Source organism: Etheostoma cragini, chromosome 18, assembly GCF_013103735.1.
Source record: "Etheostoma cragini isolate CJK2018 chromosome 18, CSU_Ecrag_1.0, whole genome shotgun sequence".
Taxonomy (NCBI): Eukaryota; Metazoa; Chordata; class Actinopteri; order Perciformes; family Percidae; genus Etheostoma; species Etheostoma cragini.
Genome location: NC_048424.1, coordinates 21,531,268 through 21,549,355, shown reverse-complemented (window position 1 = coordinate 21,549,355; position 18,088 = coordinate 21,531,268). Strand labels below are relative to the sequence as shown.

Here is an 18,088-nt window from a genome sequence, read left to right as displayed (position 1 = left end):
CCCCCCCCCCCCCCGTGATGGACAATCAGCTGTGTTATTGTGAAGGGAGAAGGAGAAACTCCATATTTGCAGTAGGCTCTCCGAGGTAACTTGCTTCCATTGGGCTGCATTCAGACGGCCGATGGATGTCACTGCCCCCCCACCACGACGACAGACAGCCTCACCCTGTCATTTGTCGTGACCAAACCGAGACCGGTGAACCACCAGACAGTTAAAACGCGTCTAGGGAAACTCAGATGAAGGGAAGGCATTAAAACGGTGGCCCCCGTGGTGCGTGGGAGATGTGGTTTTTAACTGCTTCCTATTTAATAAAGTTCTGATGACTTATGGGATGTAAAGGGAAACTCCAACTCACTTAAAGCTTCTCTCTGTGACACTGAATTGCATAAGTTACTTTAAAAGTAATTAGTTACAGTTACTTCTTCCAAAAAGTAACTTAATTAGATACTCAGTTACAAATTAGAAAATTTCCTTCAGAAAGTAACTAATGCGTTACTTCCAAGTTAAACTTAAATTCTCAAATGTGACCCCCACCTCCACCCCTCTTTAATTAAAATACTTAAAATACATGTGCAATTATTAATTGGAAATGTGAATATTATAATGAAATGGACACTTAAAACAATACATTAACAGGACCAATTTACACCTAAACTATTTTAATGTTGCTGTGGGACAAAGTGAGACTAGCCTCCAATCAAACCTACCAGATGTTGTGAAGGATTAAAAAAATAACTTTTTTCTCAAATATCTGTTGTCCTATTAAAGTGTCCCATATTTCGTTCCATTAATGTCTCCGTCGCTAGCTGGGCTTGGAACCAGGATGAACCGACTACATCAGGTACACCTACCAAAATGATCAGAGAGACCAGCTCGAAAGTCTCTACAGTTCTGGAATGATCTGGCTTGGACTTGTTCAGTTTACTGTTTGGTAATATTTTTTTTGTCAATTGTAAAATCAAATGATGTTTAAAAGTCTTCTCCACACACATTTGGAAACATTATTCAGGTTTGTGTAAATCTAACCCATTACATGTTATGTAGTGCCTGTTGGCAGTGGGAAAGGGATGAGGGGACCCCCTTGCATCAGCCCCCTTGGAGCTCTAAGTGCCTACCTCAACAGACAGGGGGCGACTGGGGGAGGATCAGGCGTGATGCGGGTCTGGAGCCCAGTTATACAGCATCAGTCTGAAAACGTCTTCATTTGAGTAGACGAGGCAGTGGCGAGGCGGTTTACTCGTTTATGTTGCCGGCACTTTGCTAATATGTGTGTCATAGGGTAGACAGGTTTTGGGTGGTGCATGGCCCATTGCGATAATGTCTCCATCCCCCCCTCTTACTCTGTCAGAGACGTGCTTCATGTCTCAACACTAGTTGCTGCAGCTTGTTAAAAAGCTCTAAAAAACTGGCTGCTTCAGCCAAATCATTAACTGTACTGTGTAAATTAAAAAAGAAATAAATGACATAATACTTACGTTTGAAACTCAACAGTTACCCTTTTTTGATCTTGTCTGTCATTATAGCCAAAAAATTGCATTTCAGAACTGGCATCTGAAAATAGCAAAATAGCATAACACTTCTTGCCAATACTATTTAAAGTAACTATATTTCACTTGTTAATGTTACATATAGTTTTGTATAATATCAAAAAGAAAAAAGACAGGGAAAATAACACTATTTTTATATAGTTTTTTTAAATGCCATTTTCCCGGGTTTGATTTTTCAACCCAAATCCCAAAATGATTCATGGCAGGTAGAAGGCGCTACAGTCACACGTTCTTACAGGTCCCAGATTTCTTTGTAACACCGGAAAAGCCTCTGATGTTGTACCAGTCAGGTAAAGGGTAGCAGGATATTTTTTTATACAGCCCTAATTGTATTTTACTTTTATTTTAGAAGTTATCTGCTGTAGTTATGGCTGACACTGAGGCGGGGCCATCACAGAAAATAAGGAAATTAAACAAAGAACAACTATAAGCTAAAAGAGAAAGCTAGACGATGTGCGAAACCCTGAGTCAATGTGGGTTGGGCTTTTAACAGATGGAGACAATTATGGGTTTGTAAATGATGTAAAACCCACACCAAACTGGCCCCTTAGGTGTGTAAAATTTCTATTTCATTCATAAACTAACTTTCCAGTGTGTGATGTGGTTGTACGTTAGTAGCCTAGATTAAATTACGCCCCACTTCCATTTAACGCCTGGTTTTATATTTCTTTTCAGTCTGTTTGTGTTGGCCTACTTTTTCTTTTCCCTTGTCCCCCTGCACCTGTGTAAAGCGTCCGGGAGTTTCATGAAATATTAATATATATTAATATAAGTTATTATTAGGTTGGTTGCTACAACAAACTCTTAATGCTTTGGCTAGTGACACAGTGACAGTGCTACCATTACCTGGTTTAGCGCCCGATACACCCAGGCTAACTTACCACACGGAACACTTGAAATGCAACCATGCATCTGTAACTTATTCTCTTATTGTAAATGAATGATTTTCTGTCTGAGCAAAACATTCATCACAACTACGTGACCTCCTGTTAAAGCTAACTCAGTAATAAAGCACCGTAAAGAAACAAACTTTACGACAGCAGGTGTGGTAAAAACACTGAACCAACAAACTGGAAGTTACAAATAGCCACTTTAAAAAAACTCTCTGTGCCATACAGAATTAGCGTGCCGATTTTAATTGCCTCTGACATGTTTTTCTTGCTCCAGAAAGGGTTAAATGCATGTTTATGTCAGATGAAGATCCCAACCTGCCATCAGTGAAAGCAGCTTCTTTGCTACCTAAAGTACAAAAACACTTTTTAATGGCAAAAAAGTCAGAAATGTTGAAAGGGTTGAATTATACAGTTAAATACACTGTTAAAAGATGTGTCACTCCCCGATGTGAGCCGAGTGCAGATTTGAGTGGTGCGTGCTCAGATTGAAACGGTTTACGACATAACTGTCATAATGAAATTTGCAAAATCCACCAAATAATAAACTTTTCTCATTCCAAACAATAACAGAAGATGGGAATCATTTCAAAAACGTTGTAGCTATCAATGATTGTTTGATTGCTAACGTTAGCTCAAAAGGCCATTCAAGTGGAAGCCTTTGTTGTGTTTGATTGCTAGCTTGTAGCTAAGCTAGCAACGGAACAGACAGACCTTAAGGACGGATAATGTCTCCAGCCACGGCTGTCTTTGAGTGAGGGTTTACTATTAAAGGACCAGTGTCTAGGGTTTAGTTGCATCCTGCATCACCCTCTCAGAGTTCATATTTCCAATAATGACCGGCTTGATGTACATGATTCCTTCCAGAAGAATTCAGACCAACAACAACAATCCAGCAAAAACACAGCATGGCTTATTGCAGGCATTATGAGAAGTTTATGTGTATCTTTTAATGTTTTACAGCCACCTTAGTCTACAGGGGTTGAAAGTTTCATGATCAGAAGATAGACTTTGTGAGGTTAGTTTTAGTTGGCTTGTTCAATGATTCACTTAAACATATGTTCGCAAAGTCAAAGACGCTAACAGAGACAAACTGAGCGCCACTACCTCCAGCTGTTACAACTGAACTTCAGTTTCACTTCAATGCTTTTGTCAAAATCACTGCAATCAAATGGTTTATGTGGCTCTCAGTGAAACTTCTGTGCACGTTAACAGGCCCGCTCTTCCTGAGCAAACTGCTCCAGCTGTCTCTGGTTTGGTACTGGAGTGGCCTTCCCCAGCCTGCGACTTTCAGCTCTTTTCATCGATGTTTGATAGGATTCATACAAGGCCACAAAATAGACTTACAGTGGCTTGAGAAAGATTACAAAGCCAAGCTAAAGTGGATTAAAAAGAGGAATAAAAATCATCTTTAAAGCCTCAATTCAAAAAGTTTGGAAAATCCAAACTATTATTAAAGATGCATAGTATACTGATCCATGAAATAACAGGCCTTTAATAACAAAAACCTGCCTGCATCTATGGGACTTTAACATAGGGGTGTGTATAATTATGCCCCTGTAATTTATTATTCATTCACAAAGAAAATTGCTGTCCTTAAAAGGTTGGATTTTCCTAATTTTTTTTTCATCGCAGCATTAAGATCAATTTCCAAAATTGTTCTTGTACCTCTTTTTAATCGCCTTTATCATGGGTGTGTACACTTTCTGGAGCCACTGTATGTTCTAATCCATTGTGGGGGTTTTTAGCTGTATTTTGGGTGATTATCCTGTTGGAGGACTCCTGATCTGTGACTAAGACTGAGCTTTCTGACACTGGGAAACACACGTTTTGCTTCAGAATGCCTTGATAGTCCTGAGATTTCCTCATGCCCTGCACAGATTGAAGGCACCCTGTGCCAGGCGCAATGTCTGCAGTACTAGCAGCAAAATAATAATACTAGTAATGTATACTTTATTAATCCCGCAAAGAGAAATTCCAAAATGAGGACAGTCAACGCCAACAGAGTCAACACGATCATGTGGAAGGCTGCCTCTGTCCTGGGGGTGCAACTTGAGTCTTTGGTGGTGGTTTTAAAGAGGAGGATGTTGTGCAAGCTGCAACAAAATATGGACATTGACGGTCCATGTCCACAGGGACCGCCATTTCCACGATTGCAATTCATTGTCTATGTAAGCAGTGTAAGTGTAGACTGTATTTTTTCTTTTCACTCATTTGTCATGGAAGAGAAACTGACAACTGCTGTGTCAGGAGGATGCAGGCACGGCCGTCAAGAGTCCAAAGCTGAGAAGCAGCGCAATCCCTCCCGTCCAATGAGGTCCCGTCCTACTCTGTGGACATGTACCTCGACTCTGTCCCTCTCCACCATGTACTGGTCACACACACACGAGCATCTTCAGCAACACACTGAACCACCACAGTGCACCACAGAACGCCAGAGAGTCTTTCTTCCTGTGGCCGTCACACGCTACAACCTCGGGTGAAGAGATGGACAGTGGAGACGTGGGGACCTGATCTGGCTCAAATATACACTAACATTGATATAAGTAACCTGTTTTGGCATGGTATATGTATATATTTGGATCACATCTTATTTGCACATTAGCGTTATCTCGTTTTTTTACATTTTCCATTTACTGTTATGCTATCTTTTATGGATGAATATATGTTTGTACTCTGTATCTGCACTCGTCTTTGTTTTGCAACCGCTGCACAGGTATTTCCCTCAGGATAAATCAAGTTTCATCTCTTATCTCATCTTTCTGATCTCTTCTCCTTTGCTTTTCAGGTCCATGTTCAGTGAGGTGCACACAATGATACCAAACAGCACAGTGACTACTTCTCCTCCTCTGAATAGGCTGAATGAGGATTGGAGATATTGTGATACGCTTGAAATATCACTATAATCCAATTATTTATCTATTTAATTTTTTTATGAGGTATAAACTAAATTGTCCAGGCCATTTTAGAATATCTTTGCAGAATAAGCAATAAATCATCTATGTTCACATCTTCCTGGCCTTATTATATGTGTGACAAACAAAAGGTGTGCAAGTCAACATGACAAAATCACTTTTAATTTTATTACTTTTCGGAAGGAATGAAGCATTTTTTTAATAAGATGTGTGGGTCCCCACAAATTTGAGCATGTCTGTTTCTATTGTGTTGGATTCATTAGTAGATATTGATGGATCCTGAGAATATAACTGCATAAAAAGTGTGTGGTAAAAGTTAGATTTTCTGCTTTCTTACAAAGAAAAGCAGAGCTGGATCACTGAAAGTGAGACACAGAGGAAATCCAACCTATGTACGCACATTCATGCATTAATGTGAGGCACACATACACACACAACGCACACACGCACACACACACACACACACACACACTTAGCCTCAGTTCCACTTGTTCCTTAACTAACATTCTTCATTCGGTTGTCCTACATCTCACCGCCCGTTTTAAACCGAGTTGATATGAAAGCGTCACAGTTACTGTGAACAAGGACCACGGCAGGGCATTGGAAATTAATTCAATAATCAGGACAGAGCTTTTCTACTTAAAGGGCCACCATGGGTTAATTATGAAATTAAACATATATCACCATGAAAAGGACAGTGCCACGCATACTAAAGACGTCACGTCATTCACAAGGTCAGCTCTGGCTAGATTTTCTATAGAAATAGAAAAACAAAGGTAGATGAAAGCCCAGCAGATGATATTCATTTCAGAGAAGTGAATGCAACCCTGGTGTATAAGTGCCGGGGTTTCTTCAGGACAACGACAGTATGTAACATATACAAGCCTCATCACATGAAACCAAGCAACTGTGACACTAATCTTGCTTCTCATCGGAAGCAACCAGTGTAAACACACATGGATGCCCGCAATATTGCATTATTACACACATTTTCAATTAAATGTACAGCTGGTCAAACCTATCATATGACTTTAAATGGAGTTCTGCTATGTCTCTTTGTAGCAGTTACTTAGTAAAAATTAGTCCCATTCCAAGTATTCCATTAAAAGTCTGTTACAGTCAAGCAGTTGCCAAATGAGTTGCTACAAAGCAAATTAACCGTCTTTTGCATGGTGTTGCCATATGGCAACAAATTCTTTTTCTGAGTTTTGAGCATTGTTTCCTGTTCGGTCATGTAAATAGGTCTTTTATTTTTAAGTGCTATTAACTGGATGACTTCACATAACCAGGAAATCCTGTTTGCCTGCCCCTTTTCCAGTACCAGCCAAAGTGCAGTTGTTTTTCTTAATTTTAGAAGCCTTTATTTGACATTTAACTGTTATCTGGAGTAAGTAAACTTTAAATTTTCATAATTTAAACCAGTTAAAATGCTATATTTGTATAGCATTTGTAAAAGGCTAAAATTAATTTGTTGCCATTAATAAGTTGAATTTGTTTTGTATTTTTTTCAATAACAGCATGTTTTTAAAGAAATAATGGATTTTTTGACACTTTCCACAAATGTGCGTTTTTGCCATATTGCCAACAAATTACCAACTTGTGTTTTGAGATGATTAATGGAAGAGGAAAGTAAAACATCTAAGTTCTGCTTCATAGATGTGTAGTCTTTTTTTCTCTCTGTAATATTATTAAACCATCTGAGTGGTTTAAAGGAAAATGGGTCTTTGGTTAATCTGTTGACAACTCGTACTGTAGACATCTGAAACCTGGAACAATGCAGTGGAGTAAAAGTATACAGTAGCATAAAACTGAAAAACTCAAGTAAAGCACCTCAAAGTTGTACTTGTGTGCAGTACATGAGTACTTAATTAATTTCCGCCAATATGCCTTATGGACAAATGAGAGGACAGGTTTGTGGAAAGCTTACTGTGGTAATTCTGTAGAAAATTGCTGAAAGTCAAATTTAGGCCAAAGTACTGTAAGTGGTTAGGACAATTGAATGATGATGCAAAGAACATTAAAAAAGCATAGGCATTAACCACTTAAATATCTCAAATATACCACTAATCCATGAACTTTCAATTTCACTGATGATTTAAGAATTTGATTTGTAGGTTGGCAGAGCTCCATTGATAATTCATAGTGGATTGCCTTTACTTTAATAGCTCGGTTATTAGTCCTGCATGGCTATTTAATGAGGGGTCTGGAAGTGTGAGTCATTGGAACACTTCTATATTAGGTTTTATGACATTTATGATAGCTAAGTGAGGTAGAATGCATGTTGGATTAAAAAGAAAATGTGGTAAAGAGGTACTGCATGGTGAAGTAAAAGTCTGCTGAAGAAACTCCGAAATATTGATGTTCAACTACAATAAACAAGTGTGTCCAAGTGTGGCCTGGCAGAGCAGATCTCCTCATTTACACTGCACGATAGTGTCATGGCAGCCCCGGAAAACCTAGGACTTGGCAGGAAAAAAGAAGCAAGTCATTGATGTGTGATCAAGAGAAAGAATTACTAAAGATGTCTGTGGTTCTTCAATCAGAAAAAACAACGCACTGATATCTACACTTCCACTGACATTAGTGGTGGAAAGGAACTACTCAAATACTGATACTAATACCATTTTGAGGTATTTGTACTTTCATATTTAAAACGCATTTCCCCTGCTGCCTTAAAAATGTGACTTGACTAAACTTAGGTTCATTCTTATTTCAAAGCTGTCTCATGAGTATTGAAAATATAGTGAGTTCAATTCCCTGATCGTGGGAAAACATGTTCAATAAAGATATTAAGTAGAATCAACAAGTGTTCAGTCACTCCGACAGACTGGCTTTCCATTCCCTTTTTCTTAGTTTGAAGAGTCAGTTCTTCATTTGACATGAAGGATCTACGGCTGCAGCTGCTCCTGTTGGAGCTCATTTGTACCAGAGTTAGTTTAAAAGGCAACTAATTATCCAATTTATTTCACATAAAGGCAAAGATTCAGTCAAAAATCCAAAAACTGAATAGACATTTGTATGGCAACGTTTCTGATTTTCTTTGTTTCTGCATCACATCTCTAATGACCCCTCAGATTTATACTTTGACCCTTTGGAGGGGCCCGGCCCCCCAGGTTTGGAACCACTAAAGTACTGTATGTAAAGTTAAAGCTCCACCTCATCCAGCCCCACAGTAAAATACCACATACACACTGACACATCAGTACAACAATTTAACAATGTAATAATACACAATATAATAATATAATCAGTCACATAGGCCATTTTCTGCAGAAGGACTTTTGACACTTTAACTATATTTTGCGCATAATACTTCTGTACTTATACTTACATAGAAAGTTTAATTGCAGGACCTTTACATGTAATAGAGTATTGTATATTGTTGGTACTTTTACTTGAACAAATATCAGAATACTTCTTCCATCACTGCTGATCAAATATAGGTTTGTGATGCACTATCCCAATATTTAAAGTGCATTAATTAGCACACATATTAAGTATTAAAAAAGACGTGTGTATCTACTGTATAAACCATACTGAGTTCAAATATAGAGTCTAATTAAAATCATAGAATTGTGAATTTAACCATCATGAGGTTTTACCAGTTTCCAGATTCCAGTCAGTTTAATATCTGCACAAACAGGAAATCATCATCGCACAGGCCGTCCTTATATACCATGTCTCATTTTAATTCCCTCAATAACGTCCTCCCTACAGTGCTACATGTCCTGAAGCCCATTCACTGACAGCCCGCGCCTCGGGACGTTTATCTGTGATGTCATAATAAAAGCATCATCCCTAATGAGCTCATTCCCTTTATGGCCTAATTGGCAAACTGTGATTGTGACTTTGCCATTCGTAAAGCCCTCTTCATTTAATAATAATAATAATGTATACTTTATTAATCCCACAAGGGGAAATTACAATTTACACTCCGTTATTACACACAGGCCTGAACTACACACACATGCTCAGTACCTGTATGCACTAATGGAGAGATCTCAGAGTGGGGGGGCTTGTCTATGGAAAGGCTCCCCGAGCAGTTGGGGGTTTCAGTGCCTTGCTCAAGAGCACCTTGGCAGTGCCCGGAAAGTGAACTGGCAGCTCTCCAGCTACCAATCCACCATCTTACTTTGGTATGGGGACTTGAACCAGCAACCCTCCAGTTCCTAACCCCCTACAAACTGAGCTACTGATCCCCCCCCCCCCCCCCCCCCCCCCACCACCACCACCACCAGCCTACCTAAGCATCACCTTAAGTTACCCGACTTATTCCTTCTCATTCATTTTACAGTGTCCGATTTTTTTTTTCTTTTTACTGACTCAACCCAAAGTCTCCCCTTGAAAGCCCAATTACACGAGACGAGCAAATTACAGGCTACCCCCAAGAAATGCCACAGACTATTGTGCCATAAAGTTTTCAACCCCTCGTGCGCGCTGACCAAGCCTACACACACACACACACACACACACACACACCAACCAACCAACACACCGTGGGGCTGATATATCCAGGTGAACACATCGCGCATCCACCCAGCCAATCATTATATTAGTGAGCTCGCGGGTTGCCGTGTCCGTGTGACTGACATTCTTTGAGTCTTGTCAGCACACAAAGCACATTATCGCGTTGGCATTACACTTTAGTGGCTGCTGCTGGCGGAGGTGACGGGGGGGGAGAGGAGTGGGGTGTGTGTGTGTGTGTGTGGGGGGGGGGGGGTATGATAACACACATTACACGGCCAGTCCGACTGAGTACCACTCCCTGGGAATCTCCTTCATCACCATGGCCATTATCTGCCTCCGCAACGTCCTCCAGACATTACTAAAAAGGCACACACACAAAAGAGCAAAGCTGGCCCTGCTCTGCCTAAATAAAAGAGAGAAAAGCAACGAGGAAAGATAATGTGGAGCAGCGGCTACTTACCGTAACGTAGCTATGTGTGTGGCGGGCAGTATCTCGTCCAAATTTCAACGGTGCGAGGAGTCAGTCAGGGCACCTTGTTTTCAAACGGCTAGGTACGGCAGGTTAGCCTTGTCCCACTGGTTAACCGATGCAGCTCAACTAGAGGAAATACACACGAACGTCGCCCATATTTCGCCACTCCACTCGAGGGAAGAAGCTCTTTCACATATCGACGATAGGAGAGAAGAGACGGAGCTAACAACTATTCTCTCAAGAAGAGGTAACACTCTTTTCCGAGACGAGCGGGGTCTTGACGGGGTGTTTTTCCTTTAATATCCCATCCGCTCTTCCGAGGCCAACACGGCGGCAAAAACCTTGAGTGCTGCTGGAGATAGAGAGAGTCCGTAGCCCGCACACACGTCGCTTATATCCGTCACTTTGCACGAGCACTGTACGCAGTCTTCAGTTTGCGCACCACTCGGTGCGTTGCTACCGAACAACAACTAGCAGCACGAGATGACTGACTGCTGACAGACGGGGGGACTAGGCCCCCTCCTGCCATACAAAGTAAAGAAATTCTCAGCAAAAATGTCTTCAGTGGTCCCGTTTAAAGACTATTTAATGTGTTTTACATAACACCAAAAACAAGAACGTCCTCATCCTACTTCTGTGCTGAAGCATGTGATGGCAACAGTGAGCCTTTTTAACCCTTGTGTTGTCCTCCCCGAGTTAAAAAACGGACAAAAACTGGACATTTTCGTCCCTTTCTTCAGACGTTTTGTTTTTGTTTCCACTAACACCTTACTACCACTAGTTTTACACTACTTTTTGGAATTAATGGTCAATAACCTGCATTTTTGTAGAATTGTAGGCTACCAAACATTTGACTTTAAAAAAGTAGAAATTCTGAATTATTTTTGACTAATAGTTTAGATCAGAGGAATGTAGGCCTACAGATGAGTTTAGTCAGGAATGAAAGTGATCAATTGGAGTGTTGTAAGGAATCCAATCCAATTTTTGGTGGTAATTTGGTTAAAAAGAAACCCATGTCTCAGATATATACTTTTTTTTAAAGGGGTCACATTTGACCCGAGGACAACAGGAGAGTTAAAGGGCTTTCCTTGCGTAACTGCAGGCAGGGGTTTCCTCTTTGCACCCACCCCGTTGACTTTCTTGGTAATTATGTTGCTGTGGCATTAATTGGACACGGTGATGACTTGTCATGCAACATGGAAGCACCTGTATACAAACCAGTGGGCCTTAAAGTGGGATCCAGGCCAGGAAAACCTCATGCCAAAGGTTGCAAGTATGGGTCCAACTCAAATTATATTCACAATAAAACTGAACACAATTTAGTGTACTTTCCATTTAATCGCACATGATTCCCAAACATAAAAACCAGATATTTAGGTAGGCTTTACTTTAATAAGAAATGGACACTGGTTTTCAATCTTCTCAGTGCAAAGTGGCCTTGATCGTCCCAAACCCCCATGTTCACTGTATGTCAATTGGTTTTGTCATTTTTATCATTTTTAGGAATATGCACCATAACATGCAATTTCAACCAATGAGAGTCCTAAATTTGGGGTCTTGCATTATTATCTAATATTTTTGTTCTGTCTTTTGCCCCCGACTTGTAGGACCTCTGTGTTAAAATCTAATGAGACTTCATTGTAGTTTGCATTGCTTTCATTGAGCATATTTCTAAATAAAGTTCTATTAAAGAATTGCCTGACTAAGTGACCCAGACAACCTGGGAACCGGATGGTTTTCAGCAGGAGACTGGTTCTTCTTGGAGATAAAATGAAGCAGGCATAGGGGTTATTTGATGTCTTCATTTGAATCCATGGGAAACGGATGAGTATTCCAAGCACAGACTCAGCTATAAAACCACTGCTGCAGCTTGTAGAGATTTAGTGACCTGCTCCATGCTCCAGTAGATGCTGATGTTGGAGCTTGAACCCACTTTGTTAACAGGTCCGAAACCACAAGGCAGGATGTGTTTTCTCTCTCACTCCTTCTTGTTGGATGTCCAAAATCATCCATGCATTTTAGTTTGGGAGCCTCCTCTGTAGACTCCATGTCACACCTTCACACTTAATTAACTCCACAGACAAGTGCATTTTTAAAAGCTAACAGTTTGCAAGTCTCAAACACATTTTCATTGGTGAACTGGTAGTTAGATGGAATTCTTCCATAAGCAATATTATTCTCTAAGAGCATCTTAACAAAGTGATTGGCAAGTGATTCATTCTGATTGCTGCAGCCTATTAACATTTAGATGGAATTTTATGCAGCAGAGGTGCAATGGCTCAAGTCCAAGTTTAGCCCTAAAGCCCAATTTCTCAGGTTTGACTTCAAATTATGAATATCATATACATTTGGGTCTTCACTCCTTTACAGGCCAAGTCCAAAGTCCACTTTGTATAATTTGTACTGGAACTTAAAAAACAAAAATTTCAGGCTCACATATAGGCCTCTTTCACAGTAGACATTTTGACTCGTCACAGTAAAGGCACTGTTGTTAATAATTACATTAATGATGGCTCTGTTCTATTCAGGTAATTTGTATTTTTTTCACTTGTGCTTTTCTGACTGTGACAAGTCAAAATGTCTTCCGTCACAAAGGACATTTCATTAATCTGATACTTTACCTTAACATGTTCTTTCTTTATGTATGAATACAAAATAACTTGCATTTTCCATAGACACAGTATATCATTAAAACAACTCAAAGAGAGAAGTCTTTGTATATTGTAGAATCATTAATCTTCATCTAACAGGTGATAAAAAAAAAAATCCACACAGACTTGTAAAGAGTAGTTAAAACACTGCTCAGGTAAAAGGTGGGCGGAGCTAAACTGGAATTGCATGAGGTCACCAAACTAAATACACCAATAAGAATCAAAGACGTTTAGCCCTCCCTAACAGTCGCTACTAAACCAATAGGAGGGTCAGAGAGATGTCAATCAAGCCCAGTTGGTACACACCCACTCAGTCCTGAGAAGAGCTCTAACAAGGCCAAATGTGGCAACATGGGAGAGAACCAGGAGTGGAGGGCTTCATAAGAGATGCTAGCGTCATGGGATCAGGGGCGGGAAGTCAGTCAGAACACCACTTTGATCCAGAGTTCAGACTGAAATATCTCAACAACTACTGGAGGAAATGCCATTACATAACGTTATGTACACACATTCATGGTCCTCAGAGGATGCCTCCTACTGGTTTAGGTGATCCCCCCCCCGACTTTCCTCTTGTACACCATTAGGTCAACAACCATTGCATGGATTGCCATCACATTTGATTCATGCAATCATTTTGTAGTCATCATGGAGCAACAACAGATGAAAATTGTAGTTTGTTCAGTTCTTTCAAACAAACTACCTGCTAAACATTAGCATGTTAGCATTATCATTGTGACATTTGGCTCAAACACCTGCAGTGTCTATAAGTACAGCTTCACAAAGCTGTTGGTGTGGATCTAGACATCTTTATAGGTTTTTTTTGTTTTTTTTGTTGTTGTCTATCGTTTTTGGTGCCAGCCCCCAAAAAAAAAACTATGTAGTTTCCATCTAATAAATCTGATTATAATTTGGGATTTTTGACAAAACACAGTCCAGTGATTGTGATTACAAAATAAGGAAGACAAGAAATGTGATTTATGGAAAACCCCATAAATCTCACAAAATTAGACTGAAACAACAATTTCACTGAACAATGATTTTTGCATTGGGTTTAAGTTACAGTAAACAGAATGCCACATTAAAAAAGTAAGCGAGATATCAATCAATTATTTATGTTACACCACAATGAACATATTAAACCAGAAGTACAGTAAATTATGTTTGATCAGGCTTCTGATTGACAATGATTGAATAGTAAAAAAAGGACTACAACTTTCTACGCTGCCCAGGCTCATTGCATAACACTTAGTTTACCCACGTATTGCCTGTGTAGGGCTTATCCTTAATTACACACGCACACACACACACAATCATGCACACACACACACAGTGGGATTCACAATTAAGCTGAATCAGGATGCAGGGCTTGATTGAAGAGAACGTCTGCTAACTAGGCGGCACACTACAAGAGGAAAAGAAACAAGCTGGAACATGACCTGGTCCTGGGTGAACAGCACGGTGCAGGAGCCCCTGTCCCATTATGTCTTTTTCTCTGTTGTCCACCACACAAACACATAAACACAGACTCAGGTACATGTTCTTTATGTTAATATTCCAATTATTTACAAGTCTTAACTACCCCCGTTAAGTGAAAGAAAGTTTCCCCCAAACCTCATCATATTTATATGCAAATATGTTACTTTTCCACACTGAGGAATTCTTCTCTCTTACTCTTTTGTGTACTGATTCTCTAATTCTGAAACAGGAAGTTTCCAGTACATTGTGGCACTGCTAGCAAGTTTTAGTCTCAGCTTCATAAAGTTCCTCTCTGAACAATCCAAAATTTTAAATGTAAAACTGGTAAATTACACACATAAGGTATATAAAGAAAATCAGGTGTATGTTGATTTTTTTGGTGTGTCAAAGTTGTGTATTGTAGGTAGGGCTGGGCAATATGTAAAAAATCAAATACTTCGATATTGATACCGCAACAATATTGCAGTGTGGACTAATGGTGCTTTCACAAAAATATTTACACAATAATATTTTTAATAAATAATCATCAGAAATGTGAATATAATGATTAAGTGGATAAAGGCTGATAATAAAACAGTTGGTTCTATTGGTTCTAACAGTCTGGTAAAACCAGGAAAAGACAACACTTATGCCACATTACGATATTACGATGTCTAAAATCTAAGACAATACCTAGTCTCATATCACGATATCGATATAATATCAATATATTGCTCAGCTCTAATTGTAGGTCAAAATGTAGTATGCCATGTTTTTGATATTACATACATGAGGCAGTGAACAAGTGTCGAAGGATGTAAACGAGCTCTTGCAGGAATTGCGCTTAGTGATGTCAGCCAGTGGAAAAACATGTCACTGCTTTAAATCAGACTCTGTGCTGGTCTCAAGATGCTTCGGAAAGCTCAAAGGTAAAGAACATTTAATGACTCCCAGCCTTCAATGTTTCCAGCATCCCCTTGTTTTCCTGTCTCTAGAATGAGAACAGCCAATCACCAATCTAGGTTTGGGCCACTTGATGACAGGGGCGTTGGGTCAGTGATGCAGCGAAGAGAGACGATACACATCACAACTGCCAGCATCTGTGTCAACAACACATACTTAACGATTTGTGTGCTCTGGCTTACTTTTAATAATGGTTGGTTTCTCTGTCATCCTCCAGGGCTTGAGAGTTATCGTTTCTTGCATAGGTCTTGTGGGTAATATAGTTCTTATCCACGCCATCATTCGGGTCAAGTTCTCCCATGTCAAAACCTTTGAGTTGTTTCTCTTGGCAATGGCTGCAGCCAACGTGGAGGAAATCATCATCGTGAACATCTATGAAGTCATCATCTACCAGACTTCCTCCACCCCCATCATACCTTGGGTGTGTCGCACACTCAAGTTCCTGACAGTGTTTGGTGGAACCACCAGCATCCTCTTCACCGTCCTCATCAGCATCTTCCGTCAGCAGAAGCTGAGAGACGCAGAAAAAAGGGTCAACCCAATCTACCTGGACAGCATCAGGTCAGCCTGGATGGCGAGCGGGATTTGTGTGATGCTCGCCACGCTGCTGAGTCTCCCCATTTTTGTCCTAAACTTCCAAGACCCTGTTGGAAACATCACAAGAAACAGCAGCAGATGCTCTCGAAACTTATTTCAGTGTAGTGAGAATGACTGCCCCGCGCTCAACCGCATATACAAATACCTGTTTACCATGGTGGGCAACCTGTTGCCTCTGATCATCGTCACAGTCAACAGCTGCTTCATCATCACAGTGCTGCTGAGCCAGAGGAAGACGCTGACACCAGAGATGAGCGGGTCGAGCCAGTCCGGCAGGAAGAGCAAAGATCCGAGGCTCCAGCATAGCACCACAGCTGTGCTGGCAGCGATGGGCTTGTTCCAGGTAGACTGGACTCTCTACCTGATCTTCCAGCTGACTGTCAGCCCCACTGACTTTCCTTTTTGGGCTGAAACTGAGTTATTCATCTCAACATCCTATACATCTTTAAGTCCATATGTGTACGGGATAGGGCATAACCTGTTCTCTCTCAAACACTTTATGAAACAGTAACTTCTTCTGGACAGGGTTTATTGAAAAGTGGGATGAGCTTTTGATTATAGTGATAGAATATTATGAAGCGGATCACATAAGGTTGTTACTTGCAAAGAAAATGCTAGTTTATAATGACATGTACTGACATTGATGTGATGTTACTAATGAGTTGAGTTAGTTCAGGGAAAAAAAAGGTTGACTTTTATTATTGACCTTGCTCTGACCTTTTTGTACCTTATTACAGTTTTGTGTTACACTTTAATACCTTTGTTTTAAATCTAACTAGAATTTTAAAAGTTCCTTTGACACAATTTGTCATTGCTGTATCAATCAACATTTTAGTTTAATCAGTCTTATATCATTAAACGACTGTCTTTCCTTAGGTGGACAAACAAATTCTTGTTTTTGCTGGACACGTAAGGCATAACAAGTATCTGCTTGGCTCTAATACTCAACTTATTTTTTTGTACAATTCTACAAATCACAGCTGCATTTGTCTATGAACTCTTATTTACACACAACAACATGACTTGTGTTATTGATTTTGACATGAGTCAAGTGCAGGATAAATCTTGTGTGGTTAGGCTTTGTAATATTACCGAAATGACTCACAGGCTCCTGTTGAAAGTGATTATACACGGGTCACATCTAAGCCAAAGTAGTCTACTGAGGCTGATTATATCCAATTTAGATTCATTTATTTGTATTCTAGAGGTTGGTGTTAAATCCCTGTTAATATGGGGTTACATTTGCCTTTTGAATTTTAAGTTGCTGTGAATAACAGTGGATTTGTAAAAGGATTTAGAGTCCTACAGCACAGTAACTTTACCATTACCTTTCCAGTCCCTAATGACATGAAGAACCACAGTACTGCAATACTGAGTCACGACAACACCACGAGGTACGAGTGTTTCTGATACACTGGAGAGATAAGGACCACTTGGTCTTGATATTTGTCTTCTGTCTCTGTCTTAAATGGCATTTTTAAATATAAATCTGACAAGATATGGATCACTTTTAAACTATATATCATGTAAGGTAAGCTCAAAAGCAGCCCTTTAAAATGCTGTGGTCTGGCAACGCGAGACCATACCTGTGGTCTCAGAGGGTTAACACTAGTTTAATGTTAATGGAAATGGTGATGATGTACTAAATATTGTGCCTAATAATGGTCATTTTAAATTTGGGTTGACGGTTCACAAAAGCCATACAAAGTCAGCGCACCATTCTTTGTAAGTGACATCATAATTTGGTAGCTGTCAGACCACACTGTAATGTTTGTTATGGAAGTAAAATAACAGAGTTTTTACAGTGGCCTATATATTTTCTGCATATATTTAAGATCCATACACTTTAAGAATAAGATACACTTCATTATTTAGGAAGTGTTACAAGATGGGAGCAATCCCCTACAGTGTGGTTTAAGTAATGTGTTTTTAATCTAGGCGTAATAAGTGATACTAATTTAAATTAGTAGACTTTCACAAAATGATGAGAAGCTACCTGTCTGGTGTTTTCACAAATACTAGATAACCTCCTGATTTGTTTTTTTTATCCACCAGAAAACATTTCAAAATCCAATATTTAAGTTGTATGTAAGTTGAAAACACAACAACATCCTGTTACTGCAGAAATGAC

General features: G+C 39.7%; 2 protein-coding genes across 2 annotated transcripts in view; one reads left to right on the top strand and one right to left on the bottom strand.

Moving 5' to 3' along the window:
* The window catches only part of LOC117961326 (bromo adjacent homology domain-containing 1 protein), a 45,581-nt gene extending 34,646 nt beyond the window's left edge, over positions 1–10,935 (bottom strand). Inside the window, exon 1 of the transcript XR_004660385.1 lies at positions 10,280–10,935. The gene's annotated coding sequence lies outside the window, so the exon portion shown is untranslated. The remainder of the gene's footprint in view (positions 1–10,279) is intronic.
* A 4,615-nt stretch (positions 10,936–15,550) lies between these two features.
* LOC117961612 lies at positions 15,551–16,513 on the top strand. The gene has a single exon (XM_034900413.1). The coding sequence runs from the start codon at positions 15,551–15,553 to the stop codon at positions 16,466–16,468; it is 918 nt and encodes a 305-aa protein (XP_034756304.1). The 3' UTR covers positions 16,469–16,513.
* The last annotated feature ends 1,575 nt before the right edge of the window (positions 16,514–18,088 follow it).

Bases quoted from the DNA above. Each gene is read 5' to 3' on its own strand.
- LOC117961612 (XM_034900413.1), top strand. From the start codon at position 15,551: ATGGTTGGTTTCTCTGTCATCCTCCAGGGCTTGAGAGTTATCGTTTCT.